The sequence below is a fragment of the Phyllobates terribilis genome, unplaced genomic scaffold (genome assembly GCF_046119375.1).
Source record: "Phyllobates terribilis strain yellow unplaced genomic scaffold, ASM4611937v1 Scaffold_2__4_contigs__length_985480577, whole genome shotgun sequence".
Lineage (NCBI taxonomy): Eukaryota > Metazoa > Chordata > Amphibia > Anura > Dendrobatidae > Phyllobates > Phyllobates terribilis.
The window spans coordinates 345,216,416-345,237,326 of NW_027362762.1; the positions used below are offsets into that span (position 1 = coordinate 345,216,416).

A 20,911-nucleotide genomic window follows, 5' to 3' on the forward strand; every position below is an offset into this window, starting at 1 on the left:
TTGTCCATGTGCTCAACGGACAGCACACTGATCCACTAATAAGCAGTGCGCTTGTGCACACCAATAGTTTTTCACACGGGCTAATGGTTCGGGCGAAAAAAATCGCAGCATGCAATATTCTGGCCTGATTAACAGATCAGACTAGTTCATGTCTTTTATAAGGACCAGTACACAGAGCTGCACACAGAGACAGTCATATCCGTGAGAGTTTTTGTATGGCTGTCTAAGCCCGACATTACACAGTCCATGATACATCTACTGATGGGCAGATTTATTAATCCTTTGTAACACTTGGACAGTGTAAATTTAGGTTTAAAATGCACCACAGTTATGACATTGCCTTATGCTTAATGATGAATATGGTGCATTTTTGGACTAGGCTAAATGTACATCACCTATTAGTGGGCTTATTTTTAGACAATTTGTTAAGTCAAAAAACTGGATCATACCATTAGTAAAATTGTATTTTGTATTTTTTTTTTTTTGCTTTTTCGGATGCTTTAGAAAAGTGTCCAGCTAATCCCCCTTTTGTATATACAATGGGACTAGATTCTATGAAAATGGGTATTCTTGGAATATTTGACTTACATCAAAAATTTCAAATCCAGCAATGTCAAGCACACCGATGAAGAACTGCCTGGGTAACTTTGTGTCCAGTGTTTTGTTTATACGGATCACGAGCCACTTAAACATTCGGTCATAGATGCCTTTGGCCAATGCACCAACTGCATAAACAACCTATGAGAAAAAGAAACATTAAAGGGCCAATAATTTTCATAGTCATATTTAACCAGCAAAGTACCGCACAGGAAAACTTGTTAAAGTGGTCAGTATGAATGAATATATGTATACAAAAAGGTAGCGTGTAGAGTGTAAAGCACTCTACTCTGGAGCGCTCTCTGGAATGATGAATTCACTATCTGGCAGTCTGATGGAGGAATTTGGATATGTCATATGTCAGTGGATGATTCCTACCAGAATGCATAGTGCATGTGACGCGCCCCCTGGGCCATATTCTTTAGGGGGAATATCCGGAGCCGGATCTGATGGGGGTTGTAGTCTTCCGAGTGGCTGTGACCTGGTCCGTGCCCAGGGTGTCAAACTCAGTTGTATGTGGCAGTCCTACAGATGTTATCAAGTTCTTAATGTCGACTACGCCACCCGTTGTGTTGCGGTCACTGTGGCCGCCGCTGCAGCAGGGTCCGCTGAGGCTGGTGGTGTTGGTGCAGCTTGATAGGATAACCCCCAACGGGAGGGGTATAGCCTCAGGGGGATCAGGTGCAGAGGATGGGAGTTGTGGTGATGCAGTGTAGACGGCAATCAGAGACAGAGTCGGGTTATGCAGTTTAGGATGTTTACTCACTGCTGATGTTCTGGTCACTCCAGCTTCGAGTGACCTCCCGAGCCGTGCTGCGTCCACCAGGTTCTGGATCCAGCCAACCCCCAAATAAGTCCGGAGCGTGACCCTGAGCTCTCCTTCTGTCCTTTCTCTGGCCGTCCCCACTATTGATCCACCCAGGTCCAGCTCCCTCGGGCCTTCTGTTGGGAGACCCTTGGCCTCGGGTTCCCTGACCCTCCACGTGGTATGCCTTCGTGGTGGATGTGGTGGGTGACCGTGGCAAACGCTGCCCACGGTCTCCGGTCTCTGGCTGGGGTGTGTTTTTGCCCCCCACCAGCTTGGGTTCCGGTACCCTGTGCCGACTCTTCACCCGGGGATTTAATTTGGGTTCTTGGAGTCCTTTTCTTCTGTTTCCCCCTCTGGGTCTCTCTCTCTCCTCTCTCACTCTGGGTCTCTCTTCTCCTCCGCTCGCTGACTTTCTCTCTGCAACTGACCCTGTTCTTAGTTGGTGCCCACCTTATATACACCCTCTATGTGTGAGCTCAGGTGACCAGCACCCAATGAGCTCCTATCTTTACCCAGGCTGCTCCCCCTATCTGCCCCTACACTACTTGGGATGTACCACCCCCCTCCCACTCCAGCCAGGAACAGACTCGGTCGTACCTGCACATTTCTAAGTGGGAGTACCGTCGGCCTGTTCCCCGGAAATGGGATGTGTGTAGTGCATGCAGCCTACCGAGCTCAGTTCCACACTCCTTCCTTACCCGGGAGTGGAATATCACACCCCTGGGTTGAGGTGCAATACCCCTGTAGCAGCCGAATCCTCAGGGTGCTACATTCCCCCCTGGTAAACCACAGCACGTCCTCGGGCTGTAAGACAAAAACATCACAAAACATACAAAATTTTCATAAACATATAAAACATATAAAACATTATATATATATATTTCAATATAAAACATTCTCGTCGCCTCTGGCTCCTCCTCCGGTCACTGTGCAACGTGTGACCGGGTAAAGTGCGACAGTCTCTCTGGAAAACTGGTTTTCCTATAAAACCGGTAGGGGGCGCTTTAGGACGCGCAACTATATACAGGGATATGGCCGCTCTCAGTCCTCGGCCAGTTAAGGAGGGAAAGGGAATGGCTGCTCACAGTCCTCAGCCTGTGGGATTAAGGGTAAACGGGTGAACAGTTCACTCAGCTGGTCCCAACGGGGACTATATTTGCAGTAACAGTTTCTTTATACCCCGATCGGGTAACTATTTACAGCACCTGCTCCGCTGTACTCAACAACGTCTTCCTCCTGCTCCTTCTTTGGGGATCTCAGCTTCAGACCCGTCCGGATCCTCTTGCTCTTCCTCCTCACATCGCAGCTCCTCCTCTGTCAGGCGATGCACATGGAGGGCGTAAGGTCCTTTGGCACACTTGTGCCGGGTAAAGGTGACCTCGTCCCCGATATAAAGGTCACGACCTCTGTGCCCCTCCGGCAGATGGGACTCCACATCTCTGCGCGTGACAAAGACGTCGCCGGGGGTGTTGTGGTCTCTGATGAAGCCCCACCCATGCTGCATGTTGAACTTAATTACAGTCCCGGTGGTGCGGGGACTGTGCGCTGCACGGGGGTCCCTCCTGGTTCGGCTCTTCTGCTCGGCGCTCCTTATTTGGGCCTGTTGTTCCCGGACCCGCCTCTCTCTCCGCTCCCTCGCAAACTCCTCGAGCTGCTGTCGGCAGCACTCAGCACGCTCCGCTGCAGCTGCCCTGGTTTCTTGAGTGAACCCCATTAGGTCTTCTCCGGTGGGGTCCCACTCAAATTGGGTCTCTTCAAGCGGGGGCGAGATCCTTATCACGGGCTTCGGAGCCGGAATCAGGGGTGCACACATGGCCCCAACTCTCCTCTGGCGCTCCAGTTCATAATATTTCTGGGGCCAGATGAAAGGCTGCCCGTCCGGCCACGTGTGCTGGGCAAACAAGTCCTCTCCCAGACGCGGCACCCTTGGTTTTACGGGTGTGGGCGCGGTGGTGGTGGCGCCCGGGTTGCCCAGGCCTTGCGGCCAGGCCTGGGGCACCTGGAAGGTGAAGGGCACCGTTAGGACGGCGGCGCCCTGGGCTACCTGGCCTTGCGGCCAGGCCGGAGGCTCCGCGGAGGTAGGGGGCGCTGTTGGTGATGCGACGCCCGGGAATTCTAGGCCCTGCGACCAGGCTGGTGTTACTTCCTGTTTTGCCACGCTCGGGGTCGGTGCGCATGGCGTCACAGGGGTCGCGGCGGCGGCTTCCGGTTGGGGCCTAGTCTGCGTCGGTGACATGGCGTTTTCGGGCACAGCAGGGGGACTTTCGGGCTCTGCGACGGGGAGCTGGGGCAGGTAAGCGGTGTCCCGGTTTGGGGTATAGACGTCCCCTTTACCTGCCTCCATGCGTTCGGCTCCCTTCTCGGCGCCGTCTCCGGCCTTGGGTCCTCCCGCGCCATCCTCAGAGGCGGTCTGTCTCCTCATCTTGGCTGGCGTGCTCCGGGTCTTGGTTTGCTGGGCCATCTCTCGGCTCCACTCCGCCAATGTCTCTCGCTGTACCCGGGCCATCCTCCGTGCGAGGCCCTCCAGAGCGGTCTGTGCACACTCCCGGTCTCGGGGGAGCTGTGCAAGGACCTCCACTAGGCCTAGTGGGGTCGTGGTTTCCAGCAGGCTCCTGACCAACGGGTCGGTGCTGCTCTGCTCTTCTTCCAGCAGGCTCCTGGCCAGCGGGCCGGTGCTGCTCTGCTCTCCCTCCTCGGTTTCTAGCAGGCTCCTGGCCAACGGGCCGGTGCTGCTCTGCTTTCTCGCCATCTCCGGGTAAGCTCCTCTGCTACTCTTCTCCAGGCTTCTTGCCTCCGGGTGCGCTCGCTCCAGACTGCTCCAGGCGACACCCATCTTCGTTCTTTTCTTTCGTCTCCTCCCACTTCGAGGGCGGTCCCGGGGCCACTTGGTGATTGTCAGCTCCAGGGGCGGTTCTTTCACGCTGACAGACACCTCTAGCATCACAGTCTCTGTTGGTGGGGGCGGTTTCCACTTTTGGCGCCATTTTCGGTCCTGGCCCACGATGGGAGGTGGCCTCTCGCCACCCTCTGGCACGCCCATAATGGCGTCCGCTCTTCCAAGGCGGGAAACCTTTGGAAATGGCGGGAATCGCTTCCCAGTGGCGGGAAACTCTGCAGATGGCGGGAAAAAGTTGTTAATGGCGGACAACCGGCGGGAATCGACTGGTGATGGGGTCCGATGGCGGGGACCCTCCGGAACCGGCAGGAGACTTCTTTTTGAGGTAAACTTGCACTTTCCTTCAGGCACGCAGTACCCGGGTGTTGCGGGCACGTAATCCTGCCGACTACGCCAAAGTTGACGCGCCCCCTGGGCCATATTCTTTAGGGGGAATATCCGGAGCCGGATCTGATGGGGGTTGTAGTCTTCCGAGTGGCTGTGACCCGGTCCGTGCCCAGGGTGTCAAACTCAGTTGTATGTGGCAGTCCTACAGATGTTATCAAGTTCTTAATGTCGACTACGCCACCCGTTGTGTTGCGGTCACTGTGGCCGCCGCTGCAGCAGGGTCCGCTGAGGCTGGTGGTGTTGGTGCAGCTTGATAGGATAACCCCCAACGGGAGGGGTATAGCCTCAGGGGGATCAGGTGCAGAGGATGGGAGTTGTGGTGATGCAGTGTAGACGGCAATCAGAGACAGAGTCGGGTTATGCAGTTTAGGATGTTTACTCACTGCTGATGTTCTGGTCACTCCAGCTTCGAGTGACCTCCCGAGCCGTGCTGCGTCCACCAGGTTCTGGATCCAGCCAACCCCCAAATAAGTCCGGAGCGTGACCCTGAGCTCTCCTTCTGTCCATTCTCTGGCCGTCCCCACTATTGATCCACCCAGGTCCAGCTCCCTCGGGCCTTCTGTTGGGAGACCCTTGGCCTCGGGTTCCCTGACCCTCCACGTGGTATGCCTTCGTGGTGGATGTGGTGGGTGACCGTGGCAAACGCTGCCCACGGTCTCCGGTCTCTGGCTGGGGTGTGTTTTTGCCCCCCACCAGCTTGGGTTCCGGTACCCTGTGCCGACTCTTCACCCGGGGATTTAATTTGGGTTCTTGGAGTCCTTTTCTTCTGTTTCCCCCTCTGGGTCTCTCTCTCTCCTCTCTCACTCTGGGTCTCTCTTCTCCTCCGCTCGCTGACTTTCTCTCTGCAACTGACCCTGTTCTTAGTTGGTGCCCACCTTATATACACCCTCTATGTGTGAGCTCAGGTGACCAGCACCCAATGAGCTCCTATCTTTACCCAGGCTGCTCCCCCTATCTGCCCCTACACTACTTGGGATGTACCACCCCCCTCCCACTCCAGCCAGGAACAGACTCGGTCGTACCTGCACATTTCTAAGTGGGAGTACCGTCGGCCTGTTCCCCGGAAATGGGATGTGTGTAGTGCATGCAGCCTACCGAGCTCAGTTCCACACTCCTTCCTTACCCGGGAGTGGAATATCACACCCCTGGGTTGAGGTGCAATACCCCTGTAGCAGCCGAATCCTCAGGGTGCTACACATGCTGTCCAATTTTGTGGGGGGATAAGGTATGCAGAGAGCTTTTAGAGTTTTAGGCCCCATATTTCCAATAAAAAGTAGCATAAACACAAAGACATTTAATTTAAAGGAAGTTTAGCAACGGCACAGAGCCTTGACCTCAACCCCACTGACACCTCTCAGGTGAAAAGAAAGGCTGATTATGAATCATAACTTCTTGTCTAACATCAGTGCCAGACCTCACAATTAAACTGGCCCACTCAAGTAGGAAGCCTTCCAATAAGAGTGAAAGGCTGCACAAGGGTGCAGAGAGCCATATTATCAAGATATTGTACATCAAAAGTAAGAGATCCTCACAAAAAGAAATGGCATTTTTATGCATCACATTGTTTGCTAATTTCCTTTAAAATATATTTTTCTAAGAGTTTCATTTCCATTTTGCAGTAGATTGCCTAAAACACCAATATTCAGTGGGGAAAATAAGTATTTGATACCCTGCTGATTTTGCAAGTTTTCCCAGTCTGTGAGAGATTGAATCTAAAAATAAAAAACAGAAAAACACATTGTATGATTTTTAAATAATTAAATTGCATTTTATTACATGAAAGAAGTATTTGATCCCCTACCAACTAGCAAGAATTCTGGCTCTCACAGACCTGTTAGTTTTTCTTTAAGAAGCCCTCCTACTCTGCACTCATTACCTGTATTAAGTGCCCATGTTTGAGCTTGTTACCTATATAAAATACACCTATCCACACAATTAGTCAATCACACTCCAACCTCTCCACCATATCCAAGATCAAAGAGCTGTCTAAGGACACCAGGGACAAAATTGGAGACTTGCACAAGGCTGGGATGGACTACAGGACAATAGGCAAGCAGCTTGGTAAGAAGGCACAAACTGTTGGAACAATTATTAGAAAATGGAAGAAACACAAGAATGATTCTAAGAAAGGAAAGGTGAATCAGTCGTTTTGTAAGAAGCAGTCTAACAGAACAGTTGTGTAAAACTTTGGGGGTAAGGATGATTCTGAGAAAGGTCAGGAATCAGCCCAGAACTACATGGGAAGACCTGGTCAATGACCTGAAGAGAACGGAGACCACAGTCTAATACATTACCGTTAGTAACACACTACGTCGTCATGGATTAAAATCCTGCAGGGCACATAAGGTCCCCCTGCTCACCCCAGTACTTGTCCAGGCCCGTTTGAAGTTAGCCAGTGACCATCTGGATGATGCAGAGGATGCATGGGAGACGGTCATGTGGTCAGATGAGACCAATATAGAATATTTTGGTATGAACTCCACTCGCCGAGATTTTGGCCAACAACCTCCTTCCCTCAGTAAGAGCATTGAAGATGGGTCGTGACCGGGTCTTCCAGCATGACAATTACCCAAAACACACAGCCAGGGCAACTAAGGAGTGGCTCCGTAAGAAGCATTTCAAAGTCCTGGAGTGGCCTAGCCAGTCTCCAGACCTGAACCCAATAGAAAATCTTTGGAGGGAGCTGAAACTCAATATTGCACAGCAATAGTCCCTAAACCTGAAAGATCTGGAGAAGATCTGTATGGAGGAGTGGGCCAAAATCCCTGCTGCAGTGTGTGCAAACTTGGTCAAGAACTACAGGAAACCTCTGACCTCTGTAATTGCAAATAAAGGTTTCTGTACCTAATATTAAGTTCTGTTTTTCTATTGTATCAAATACTTATTTCATGCAATAAAATGCAAATTAATTCTGTAAAAATCACACAATGTGATTTTCTGTTTTTTTTATTTTTAGATTCTGTCTCTAACAGGTGAAGTGTACCTACGATAAAAATTACAGACCTGTCCGTTCGTTGTAGGTGGGAAAACATGCAAAATCGGCAGTGTATCAAATACTTATTTTCCCCACTGTAATCATAAAGTTAAAGAAGCACTCCCAGCAAAAAAGTTATTCTGTCATTGTTTCTAAATATGTATGTGATGTAGTGTAGGTGCATTGAAATTCTCGCTGATTTCTGCCTTCCCCAGTTTCCATCTCCACCACTAGGTTATATGATTGCTTCTCTACTTTTCCGGCTCACGCAGGGACTATTGTGCGTGGGGATGCTACTTCTATCATTGTAAATCTAGGGAGCCTCAAAACAAGGATCCATAGACTTACATTATTAAAGCGACTTCTGGTCCAAAGATAAACCCCAGTAAGATCCGACTAGTCTGGTTTTAAGTCACATGACCCAGAAGAAGCACTGGAAACCAGGGAAGATGGCGATTGGTAAGTATGTCCATACACCTACACTATCTCACATATTAGCGGTTACAATTTTTGCTGGGAATGCTTTTTCTAATAGTCTGCAACCACCACTAGAAAAAGCTTAGTGCACAGTGTTATTGGGTCCAATGAAGTATGTGCATAAATTTCTTCTAGTGGTGGTTGCAAGTGCTCATATTATTATTTTAACGCTCTAAACAACAATAATGTACTGCTATAAATATATAGTAAAAAAAATAAAATATATTTTACAAATTTAGATAAAAAAAAAAGATGCACATAACTTAAGTTGCTATAATGTACTCTATTTCTTTCAAAAATTCACATTTTGGGACTAACACAGATAGTTATGATAGAAAAATAGCTACAGTGCACTTACAGGACATGAAGACCTTTGGGGACATTTTTTGGTTTGCTTAAATGCATGTATTATTTGGCTAAAAATCATTTTTGCATTTTGGTTTCATTAAACATTTTGCACCATTTACTTTTATAGCCTTGAGTTGCACTGTATATTGGCTGCAAAATTAGTTAAAGGGGTTGTCCGGTCAAAAGTGATAAGTCTGCAGTCACTCTGTGTGACTGCAGACTTATGAATCCCCCTAGTGCAGACACTGCACTGTGGGGATTCGCTGGTATGAGACCCGGTAACGGAGGGATTGTATGCGTTATACATACCCCTGGCCAGTGGACGTGGCCTTGCTCTCCATACACTTGTATTGAACGAGTCCGCGCCCTCAGGTCAGACGCACCCACTGGCCGTCCACGTCATTAGAGGGGGTGTGGCCTCGCTCCATACAAGTGAATGGAGCAAGGCAACGCTGAATGGCCAGGGGTATATATAACACATACATAGCCTCCGGTCCCAGGGCTCATACAGGCGAATCCCCACAGTGCCTGCGCTGGGGGATTCATAAGTCTGCAGTCACACAGAGTGACTGCAGACTTATCACTTTTGACCGGACAACCCCTTTAATTAAGAGTTTATCAGTGAGCAGAAGGAAGAACAGTTATCGTTCTTATTCCTAGCTCCTCTCATTTGATTCATGACCAAAAACGCAACTGTCATGTGAGTCATAAATCAATTGAGAGGAGCTCATAAGAAGGAAAAAAACAGTTATAAACTCTTCCTTCAGAACATCTCACTGATGGATTCAGCTGACGGCCACGTTCACACGTTCAGTATTTGGTCAGTATTTTACCTCAGTATTTGTAAGCCAAAAGCAGGAGTGGGTGATAAATGCAGAAGTGGTGACGTGTTTCTATTATACTTTTCCTTTGATTGTTCCACTCCTGGTTTTGGCTTATAAATACTGATGTAAATTACTGACCAAATACTGAACGTGTGAACGTGGCCAAAGGGGGTAATGCAGTTCTGAAAAATCCCCACCCTTCAGTGGCAGTTTTTTTTTGTAACTAAACATATAATTCTTTACTCCCTCTCCCTGGTTCCAGCGCTGAGTCTCTGCCGCTGCTCATGGCATCTGTTATTGTTTGCAGGGCTGAGTCTCTGCCGCTGCTCATGGCATCTGTTATTGTTTGCAGGGCTGAGTCTCTGCCGCTGCTCATGGCATCTGTTATTGTTTGCAGCGCTGAGTCTCTGCCGCTGCTCATGGCATCTGTTATTGGTTGGAGGGCTGAGTCTCTGCCGCTGCTCATGGCATCTGTTATTGTTTGCAGTGCTGAGTCTCTGCCGCTGCTCATGGCATCTGTTATTGTTTGCAGGGCTGAGTCTCTGCCGCTGCTCATGGCATCTGTTATTGTTTGCAGCGCTGAGTCTCTGCCGCTGCTCATGGCATCTGTTATTGTTTGCAGCGCTGAGTCTCTGCCGCTGCTCATGGCATCTGTTATTGTTTGCAGCGCTGAGTCTCTGCCGCTGCTCATGGCATCTGTTATTGTTTGGAGGGCTGAGTCTCTGCCGCTGCTCATGGCATCTGTTATTGTTTGCAGCGCTGAGTCTCTGCCGCTGCTCATGGCATCTGTTATTGTTTGCAGCGCTGAGTCTCTGCCGCTGCTCATGGCATCTGTTATTGTTTGCAGTGCTGAGTCTCTGCCGCTGCTCATGGCATCTGTTATTGTTTGCAGGGCTGAGTCTCTGCCGCTGCTCATGGCATCTGTTATTGTTTGCAGCGCTGAGTCTCTGCCGCTGCTCATGGCATCTGTTATTGTTTGCAGCGCTGAGTCTCTGCCGCTGCTCATGGCATCAGTTATTGTTTGCAGGGCTGAGTCTCTGCCGCTGCTCATGGCATCTGTTATTGTTTGCAGTGCTGAGTCTCTGCCGCTGCTCATGGCATCTGTTATTGTTTGCAGCGCTGAGTCTCTGCCGCTGCTCATGGCATCTGTTATTGTTTGCAGCGCTGAGTCTCTGCCGCTGCTCATGGCATCTGTTATTGTTTGCAGCGCTGAGTCTCTGCCGCTGCTCATGGCATCTGTTATTGTTTGCAGGGCTGAGTCTCTGCCGCTGCTCATGGCATCTGTTATTGTTTGCAGCGCTGAGTCTCTGCCGCTGCTCATGGCATCTGTTATTGTTTGCAGGGCTGAGTCTCTGCCGCTGCTCATGGCATCTGTTATTGTTTGCAGGGCTGAGTCTCTGCCGCTGCTCATGGCATCTGTTATTGTTTGCAGGGCTGAGTCTCTGCCGCTGCTCATGGCATCTGTTATTGTTTGCAGCGCTGAGTCTCTGCCGCTGCTCATGGCATCTGTTATTGTTTGCAGGGCTGAGTCTCTGCTTCTGCTCATGGCATCTGTTATTGTTTGCAGCGCTGAGTCTCTGCCGCTGCTCATGGCATCTGTTATTGTTTGCAGTGCTGAGTCTCTGCCGCTGCTCATGGCATCTGTTATTGTTTGCAGGGCTGAGTCTCTGCCGCTGCTCATGGCATCTGTTATTGTTTGCAGCGCTGAGTCTCTGCCGCTGCTCATGGCATCTGTTATTGTTTGCAGTGCTGAGTCTCTGCCGCTGCTCATGGCATCTGTTATTGTTTGCAGTGCTGAGTCTCTGCCGCTGCTCATGGCATCTGTTATTGTTTGCAGGGCTGAGTCTCTGCCGCTGCTCATGGCATCTGTTATTGTTTGCAGGGCTGAGTCTCTGCCGCTGCTCATGGCATCTGTTATTGTTTGCAGTGCTGAGTCTCTGCCGCTGCTCATGGCATCTGTTATTGTTTGCAGGGCTGAGTCTCTGCCGCTGCTCATGGCATCTGTTATTGTTTGCAGCGCTGAGTCTCTGCCGCTGCTCATGGCATCTGTTATTGTTTGCAGCGCTGAGTCTCTGCCGCTGCTCATGGCATCTGTTATTGTTTGCAGCGCTGAGTCTCTGCCGCTGCTCATGGCATCTGTTATTGTTTGCAGCGCTGAGTCTCTGCCGCTGCTCATGGCATCTGTTATTGTTTGCAGCGCTGAGTCTCTGCCGCTGCTCATGGCATCTGTTATTGTTTGCAGCGCTGAGTCTCTGCCGCTGCTCATGGCATCTGTTATTGTTTGCAGTGCTGAGTCTCTGCCGCTGCTCATGGCATCTGTTATTGTTTGCAGCGCTGAGTCTCTGCCGCTGCTCATGGCATCTGTTATTGTTTGCAGGGCTGAGTCTCTGCCGCTGCTCATGGCATCTGTTATTGTTTGCAGTGCTGAGTCTCTGCTTCTGCTCATGGCATCTGTTATTGTTTGCAGTGCTGAGTCTCTGCCGCTGCTCATGGCATCTGTTATTGTTTGCAGGGCTGAGTTTCTCCCGCTGCTCATGGCATCTGTTATTGTTTGCAGGGCCGAGTCTCTGCCGCTGCTCATGGCATCTGTTATTGTTTGCAGCGCTGAGTCTCTGCCGCTGCTCATGGCATCTGTTATTGTTTGCAGGGCTGAGTCTCTGCTTCTGCTCATGGCATCTGTTATTGTTTGCAGCGCTGAGTCTCTGCCGCTGCTCATGGCATCTGTTATTGTTTGCAGTGCTGAGTCTCTGCCGCTGCTCATGGCATCTGTTATTGGTTGGAGGGCTGAGTCTCTGCCGCTGCTCATGGCATCTGTTATTGTTTGCAGCGCTGAGTCTCTGCCGCTGCTCATGGCATCTGTTATTGTTTGCAGTGCTGAGTCTCTGCCGCTGCTCATGGCATCTGTTATTGTTTGCAGGGCTGAGTCTCTGCCGCTGCTCATGGCATCTGTTATTGTTTGCAGCGCTGAGTCTCTGCCACTGCTCATGGCATCTGTTATTGTTTGCAGCGCTGAGTCTCTGCCGCTGCTCATGGCATCTGTTATTGTTTGCAGGGCTGAGTCTCTGCTTCTGCTCATGGAATCTGTTATTGTTTGCAGCGCTGAGTCTCTGCCGCTGCTCATGGCATCTGTTATTGTTTGCAGCGCTGAGTCTCTGCCGCTGCTCATGGCATCTGTTATTGTTTGCAGGGCTGAGTCTCTGCCGCTGCTCATGGCATCTGTTATTGTTTGCAGCGCTGAGTCTCTGCCGCTGCTCATGGCATCTGTTATTGTTTGCAGCGCTGAGTCTCTGCCGCTGCTCATGGCATCTGTTATTGTTTGCAGCGCTGAGTCTCTGCCGCTGCTCATGGCATCTGTTATTGTTTGCAGGGCTGAGTCTCTGCCGCTGCTCATGGCATCTGTTATTGTTTGCAGCGCTGAGTCTCTGCCGCTGCTCATGGCATCTGTTATTGTTTGCAGCGCTGAGTCTCTGCCGTTGCTCATGGCATCTGTTATTGTTTGCAGCGCTGAGTCTCTGCCGCTGCTCATCGCATCTGTTATTGTTTGCAGTGCTGAGTCTCTGCCGCTGCTCATGGCATCTGTTATTGTTTGCAGGGCTGAGTCTCTGCCGCTGCTCATGGCATCTGTTATTGTTTGCAGCGCTGAGTCTCTGCCGCTGCTCATGGCATCTTTTATTGTTTGCAGTGCTGAGTCTCTGCCGCTGCTCATGGCATCTGTTATTGTTTGCAGGGCTGAGTCTCTGCCGCTGCTCATGGCATCTGTTATTGTTTGCAGGGCTGAGTCTCTGCCGCTGCTCATGGCATCTGTTATTGTTTGCAGTGCTGAGTCTCTGCCGCTGCTCATGGCATCTGTTATTGATTGCAGGGCTGAGTCTCTGCCGCTGCTCATGGCATCTGTTATTGTTTGCAGGGCTGAGTCTCTGCCGCTGCTCATGGCATCTGTTATTGTTTGCAAGGCTGAGTCTCTGCCGCTGCTCATGGCATCTGTTATTGTTTGCAGCGCTGAGTCTCTGCCGCTGCTCATGGCATCTGTTATTGTTTGCAGCGCTGAGTCTCTGCCGCTGCTCATGGCATCTGTTATTGTTTGCAGCGCTGAGTCTCTGCCGCTGCTCATGGCATCTGTTATTGTTTGCAGGGCTGAGTCTCTGCCGCTGCTCATGGCATCTGTTATTGTTTGCAGTGCTGAGTCTCTGCTTCTGCTCATGGCATCTGTTATTGTTTGCAGTGCTGAGTCTCTGCCGCTGCTCATGGCATCTGTTATTGTTTGCAGGGCTGAGTTTCTCCCGCTGCTCATGGCATCTGTTATTGTTTGCAGGGCCGAGTCTCTGCCGCTGCTCATGGCATCTGTTATTGTTTGCAGCGCTGAGTCTCTGCCGCTGCTCATGGCATCTGTTATTGTTTGCAGGGCTGAGTCTCTGCTTCTGCTCATGGCATCTGTTATTGTTTGCAGCGCTGAGTCTCTGCCGCTGCTCATGGCATCTGTTATTGTTTGCAGTGCTGAGTCTCTGCCGCTGCTCATGGCATCTGTTATTGGTTGGAGGGCTGAGTCTCTGCCGCTGCTCATGGCATCTGTTATTGTTTGCAGCGCTGAGTCTCTGCCGCTGCTCATGGCATCTGTTATTGTTTGCAGTGCTGAGTCTCTGCCGCTGCTCATGGCATCTGTTATTGTTTGCAGGGCTGAGTCTCTGCCGCTGCTCATGGCATCTGTTATTGTTTGCAGCGCTGAGTCTCTGCCACTGCTCATGGCATCTGTTATTGTTTGCAGCGCTGAGTCTCTGCCGCTGCTCATGGCATCTGTTATTGTTTGCAGGGCTGAGTCTCTGCTTCTGCTCATGGAATCTGTTATTGTTTGCAGTGCTGAGTCTCTGCCGCTGCTCATGGCATCTGTTATTGTTTGCAGGGCTGAGTCTCTGCCGCTGCTCATGGCATCTGTTATTGTTTGCAGCGCTGAGTCTCTGCCGCTGCTCATGGCATCTGTTATTGTTTGCAGCGCTGAGTCTCTGCCGCTGCTCATGGCATCTGTTATTGTTTGCAGTGCTGAGTCTCTGCCGCTGCTCATGGCATCTGTTATTGTTTGCAGTGCTGAGTCTCTGCCGCTGCTCATGGCATCTGTTATTGTTTGCAGCGCTGAGTCTCTGCCGCTGCTCATGGCATCTGTTATTGTTTGCAGCGCTGAGTCTCTGCCGCTGCTCATGGCATCTGTTATTGTTTGCAGGGCTGAGTCTCTGCCGCTGCTCATGGCATCTGTTATTGTTTGCAGCGCTGAGTCTCTGCCGCTGCTCATGGCATCTGTTATTGTTTGCAGCGCTGAGTCTCTGCCGCTGCTCATGGCATCTGTTATTGTTTGCAGTGCTGAGTCTCTGCCGCTGCTCATGGCATCTGTTATTGTTTGCAGGGCTGAGTCTCTGCCGCTGCTCATGGCATCTGTTATTGTTTGCAGCGCTGAGTCTCTGCCGCTGCTCATGGCATCTGTTATTGTTTGCAGCGCTGAGTCTCTGCCGCTGCTCATGGCATCAGTTATTGTTTGCAGGGCTGAGTCTCTGCCGCTGCTCATGGCATCTGTTATTGTTTGCAGTGCTGAGTCTCTGCCGCTGCTCATGGCATCTGTTATTGTTTGCAGCGCTGAGTCTCTGCCGCTGCTCATGGCATCTGTTATTGTTTGCAGCGCTGAGTCTCTGCCGCTGCTCATGGCATCTGTTATTGTTTGCAGCGCTGAGTCTCTGCCGCTGCTCATGGCATCTGTTATTGTTTGCAGGGCTGAGTCTCTGCCGCTGCTCATGGCATCTGTTATTGTTTGCAGCGCTGAGTCTCTGCCGCTGCTCATGGCATCTGTTATTGTTTGCAGGGCTGAGTCTCTGCCGCTGCTCATGGCATCTGTTATTGTTTGCAGGGCTGAGTCTCTGCCGCTGCTCATGGCATCTGTTATTGTTTGCAGGGCTGAGTCTCTGCCGCTGCTCATGGCATCTGTTATTGTTTGCAGCGCTGAGTCTCTGCCGCTGCTCATGGCATCTGTTATTGTTTGCAGGGCTGAGTCTCTGCTTCTGCTCATGGCATCTGTTATTGTTTGCAGCGCTGAGTCTCTGCCGCTGCTCATGGCATCTGTTATTGTTTGCAGTGCTGAGTCTCTGCCGCTGCTCATGGCATCTGTTATTGTTTGCAGGGCTGAGTCTCTGCCGCTGCTCATGGCATCTGTTATTGTTTGCAGCGCTGAGTCTCTGCCGCTGCTCATGGCATCTGTTATTGTTTGCAGTGCTGAGTCTCTGCCGCTGCTCATGGCATCTGTTATTGTTTGCAGTGCTGAGTCTCTGCCGCTGCTCATGGCATCTGTTATTGTTTGCAGGGCTGAGTCTCTGCCGCTGCTCATGGCATCTGTTATTGTTTGCAGGGCTGAGTCTCTGCCGCTGCTCATGGCATCTGTTATTGTTTGCAGTGCTGAGTCTCTGCCGCTGCTCATGGCATCTGTTATTGTTTGCAGGGCTGAGTCTCTGCCGCTGCTCATGGCATCTGTTATTGTTTGCAGCGCTGAGTCTCTGCCGCTGCTCATGGCATCTGTTATTGTTTGCAGCGCTGAGTCTCTGCCGCTGCTCATGGCATCTGTTATTGTTTGCAGCGCTGAGTCTCTGCCGCTGCTCATGGCATCTGTTATTGTTTGCAGCGCTGAGTCTCTGCCGCTGCTCATGGCATCTGTTATTGTTTGCAGCGCTGAGTCTCTGCCGCTGCTCATGGCATCTGTTATTGTTTGCAGCGCTGAGTCTCTGCCGCTGCTCATGGCATCTGTTATTGTTTGCAGTGCTGAGTCTCTGCCGCTGCTCATGGCATCTGTTATTGTTTGCAGCGCTGAGTCTCTGCCGCTGCTCATGGCATCTGTTATTGTTTGCAGGGCTGAGTCTCTGCCGCTGCTCATGGCATCTGTTATTGTTTGCAGTGCTGAGTCTCTGCTTCTGCTCATGGCATCTGTTATTGTTTGCAGTGCTGAGTCTCTGCCGCTGCTCATGGCATCTGTTATTGTTTGCAGGGCTGAGTTTCTCCCGCTGCTCATGGCATCTGTTATTGTTTGCAGGGCCGAGTCTCTGCCGCTGCTCATGGCATCTGTTATTGTTTGCAGCGCTGAGTCTCTGCCGCTGCTCATGGCATCTGTTATTGTTTGCAGGGCTGAGTCTCTGCTTCTGCTCATGGCATCTGTTATTGTTTGCAGCGCTGAGTCTCTGCCGCTGCTCATGGCATCTGTTATTGTTTGCAGTGCTGAGTCTCTGCCGCTGCTCATGGCATCTGTTATTGGTTGGAGGGCTGAGTCTCTGCCGCTGCTCATGGCATCTGTTATTGTTTGCAGCGCTGAGTCTCTGCCGCTGCTCATGGCATCTGTTATTGTTTGCAGTGCTGAGTCTCTGCCGCTGCTCATGGCATCTGTTATTGTTTGCAGGGCTGAGTCTCTGCCGCTGCTCATGGCATCTGTTATTGTTTGCAGCGCTGAGTCTCTGCCACTGCTCATGGCATCTGTTATTGTTTGCAGCGCTGAGTCTCTGCCGCTGCTCATGGCATCTGTTATTGTTTGCAGGGCTGAGTCTCTGCTTCTGCTCATGGAATCTGTTATTGTTTGCAGCGCTGAGTCTCTGCCGCTGCTCATGGCATCTGTTATTGTTTGCAGCGCTGAGTCTCTGCCGCTGCTCATGGCATCTGTTATTGTTTGCAGGGCTGAGTCTCTGCCGCTGCTCATGGCATCTGTTATTGTTTGCAGCGCTGAGTCTCTGCCGCTGCTCATGGCATCTGTTATTGTTTGCAGCGCTGAGTCTCTGCCGCTGCTCATGGCATCTGTTATTGTTTGCAGCGCTGAGTCTCTGCCGCTGCTCATGGCATCTGTTATTGTTTGCAGGGCTGAGTCTCTGCCGCTGCTCATGGCATCTGTTATTGTTTGCAGCGCTGAGTCTCTGCCGCTGCTCATGGCATCTGTTATTGTTTGCAGCGCTGAGTCTCTGCCGTTGCTCATGGCATCTGTTATTGTTTGCAGCGCTGAGTCTCTGCCGCTGCTCATCGCATCTGTTATTGTTTGCAGTGCTGAGTCTCTGCCGCTGCTCATGGCATCTGTTATTGTTTGCAGGGCTGAGTCTCTGCCGCTGCTCATGGCATCTGTTATTGTTTGCAGCGCTGAGTCTCTGCCGCTGCTCATGGCATCTTTTATTGTTTGCAGTGCTGAGTCTCTGCCGCTGCTCATGGCATCTGTTATTGTTTGCAGGGCTGAGTCTCTGCCGCTGCTCATGGCATCTGTTATTGTTTGCAGGGCTGAGTCTCTGCCGCTGCTCATGGCATCTGTTATTGTTTGCAGTGCTGAGTCTCTGCCGCTGCTCATGGCATCTGTTATTGATTGCAGGGCTGAGTCTCTGCCGCTGCTCATGGCATCTGTTATTGTTTGCAGGGCTGAGTCTCTGCCGCTGCTCATGGCATCTGTTATTGTTTGCAAGGCTGAGTCTCTGCCGCTGCTCATGGCATCTGTTATTGTTTGCAGCGCTGAGTCTCTGCCGCTGCTCATGGCATCTGTTATTGTTTGCAGCGCTGAGTCTCTGCCGCTGCTCATGGCATCTGTTATTGTTTGCAGGGCTGAGTCTCTGCCGCTGCTCATGGCATCTGTTATTGTTTGCAGCGCTGAGTCTCTGCCGCTGCTCATGGCATCTGTTATTGTTTGCAGCGCTGAGTCTCTGCCGTTGCTCATGGCATCTGTTATTGTTTGCAGCGCTGAGTCTCTGCCGCTGCTCATCGCATCTGTTATTGTTTGCAGTGCTGAGTCTCTGCCGCTGCTCATGGCATCTGTTATTGTTTGCAGGGCTGAGTCTCTGCCGCTGCTCATGGCATCTGTTATTGTTTGCAGCGCTGAGTCTCTGCCGCTGCTCATGGCATCTTTTATTGTTTGCAGTGCTGAGTCTCTGCCGCTGCTCATGGCATCTGTTATTGTTTGCAGGGCTGAGTCTCTGCCGCTGCTCATGGCATCTGTTATTGTTTGCAGGGCTGAGTCTCTGCCGCTGCTCATGGCATCTGTTATTGTTTGCAGTGCTGAGTCTCTGCCGCTGCTCATGGCATCTGTTATTGATTGCAGGGCTGAGTCTCTGCCGCTGCTCATGGCATCTGTTATTGTTTGCAGGGCTGAGTCTCTGCCGCTGCTCATGGCATCTGTTATTGTTTGCAAGGCTGAGTCTCTGCCGCTGCTCATGGCATCTGTTATTGTTTGCAGCGCTGAGTCTCTGCCGCTGCTCATGGCATCTGTTATTGTTTGCAGCGCTGAGTCTCTGCCGCTGCTCATGGCATCTGTTATTGTTTGCAGGGCTGAGTCTCTGCCGCTGCTCATGGCATCTGTTATTGTTTGCAGGGCTGAGTCTCTGCCGCTGCTCATGGCATCTGTTATTGTTTGCAGGGCTGAGTCTCTGCCGCTGCTCATGGCATCTGTTATTGTTTGCAGGGCTGAGTCTCTGCCGCTGCTCATGGCATCTGTTATTGTTTGCAGCGCTGAGTCTCTGCCGCTGCTCATGGCATCTGTTATTGTTTGCAGCGCTGAGTCTCTGCCGCTGCTCATGGCATCTGTTATTGTTTGCAGCGCTGAGTCTCTGCCGCTGCTCATGGCATCTGTTATTGTTTGCAGCGCTGAGTCTCTGCCGCTGCTCATGGCATCTGTTATTGTTTGCAGTGCTGAGTCTCTGGCGCTGATCATGGCATCTGTTATTGTTTGCAGGGCTGAGTCTCTGCCGCTGCTCATGGCATCTGTTATTGTTTGCAGCGCTGAGTCTCTGCCGCTGCTCATGGCATCTGTTATTGTTTGCAGCGCTGAGTCTCTGCCGCTGCTCATGGCATCTGTTATTGTTTGCAGTGCTGAGTCTCTGCCGCTGCTCATGGCATCTGTTATTGTTTGCAGGGCTGAGTCTCTGCCGCTTCTCATGGCATCTGTTATTGTTTGCAGCGCTGAGTCTCTGCCGCTGCTCATGGCATCTGTTATTGTTTGCAGGGCTGAGTCTCTGCCGCTTCTCATGGCATCTGTTATTGTTTGCAGGGCTGAGTCACTGCCGCTGCTCATGGCATCTGTTATTGTTTGCAGTGCTGAGTCTCTGCCGCTGCTCATGGCATCTGTGATTGTTTGCAGGGCTGAGTCTCTGCCGCTGCTCATGGCATCTGTTATTGTTTGCAGGGCTGAGTCTCTGCCGCTGCTCATGGCATCTGTTATTGTTTGCAGCGCTGAGTCTCTGCCGCTGCTCATGGCATCTGTTATTGTTTGCAGCGCTGAGTCTCTGCCGCTGCTCATGGCATCTGTTATTGTTTGCAGCGCTGAGTCTCTGCCGCTGCTCATGGCATCTGTTATTGTTTGCAGGGCTGAGTCTCTGCCGCTGCTCATGGCATCTGTTATTGTTTGCAGCGCTGAGTCTCTGCCGCTGCTCATGGCATCTGTTATTGTTTGCAGTGCTGAGTCTCTGCCGCTGCTCATGGCATCTGTTATTGTTTGCAGGGCTGAGTCTCTGCCGCTGCTCATGGCATCTGTTATTGTTTGCAGCGCTGAGTCTCTGCCGCTGCTCATGGCATCTGTTATTGTTTGCAGCGCTGAGTCTCTGCCGCTGCTCATGGCATCTGTTATTGTTTGCAGTGCTGAGTCTCTGCCGCTGCTCATGGCATCTGTTATTGTTTGCAGGGCTGAGTCTCTGCCGCTTCTCATGGCATCTGTTATTGTTTGCAGGGCTGAGTCTCTGCCGCTGCTCATGGCATCTGTTATTGTTTGCAGTGCTGAGTCTCTGCCGCTGCTCATGGCATCTGTTATTGTTTGCAGCGCTGAGTCTCTGCCGCTGCTCATGGCATCTGTTATTGTTTGCAGCGCTGAGTCTCTGCCGCTGCTCATGGCATCTGTTATTGTTTGCAGGGCTGAGTCTCTGCCGCTGCTCATGGCATCTGTTATTGTTTGCAGTGCTGAGTCTCTGCCGCTGCTCATGGCATCTGTTATTGTTTGCAGCGCTGAGTCTCTGCCGCTGCTCATGGCATCTGTTATTGTTTGCAGCGCTGAGTCTCTGCCGCTGCTCATGGCATCTGTTATTGTTTGCAGTGCTGAGTCTCTGCCGCTGCTCATGGCATCTGTTATTGTTTGCAGGGCTGAGTCTCTGCCGCTGCTCATGGCATCTGTTATTGTTTGCAGTGCTGAGTCTCTGCCGCTGCTCATGGCATCTGTTATTGTTTGCAGGGCTGAGTCTCTGCCGCTTCTCATGGCATCTGTTATTGTTTGCAGCGCTGAGTCTCTGCCGCTGCTCATGGCATCTGTTATTGTTTGCAGGGCTGAGTCTCTGCCGCTGCTCATGGCATCTGTTATTGTTTGCAGCGCTGAGTCTCTGCCGCTGCTCATGGCATCTGTTATTGTTTGCAGTGCTGAGTCTCTGCCGCTGCTCATGGCATCTGTTATTGTTTGCAGGGCTGAGTCTCTGCCGCTGCTCATGGCATCTGTTATTGTTTGCAGCGCTGAGTCTCTGCCGCTGCTCATGCAGTGCTGATGTCACGTCAGTATCGCGCAGATTTGATAGCATGAGCCGCTCAGGGCCACTGAGATCACTGATTGGCTGCAGTGATGTCGACATGTCATCAGCGCTGCA

At 51.2% G+C, this 20,911-nt stretch overlaps 1 protein-coding gene across 1 annotated transcript in view; it reads right to left on the minus strand.

Moving 5' to 3' along the window:
* Positions 1–20,911, minus strand: part of MYH15 (myosin heavy chain 15) — a 109,774-nt gene that overhangs the window by 49,430 nt on the left and 39,433 nt on the right. Inside the window, exon 14 of the mRNA XM_073669088.1 lies at positions 589–738. Coding sequence (XP_073525189.1) covers positions 589–738 — 150 coding nt within the window. The remainder of the gene's footprint in view (positions 1–588; positions 739–20,911) is intronic.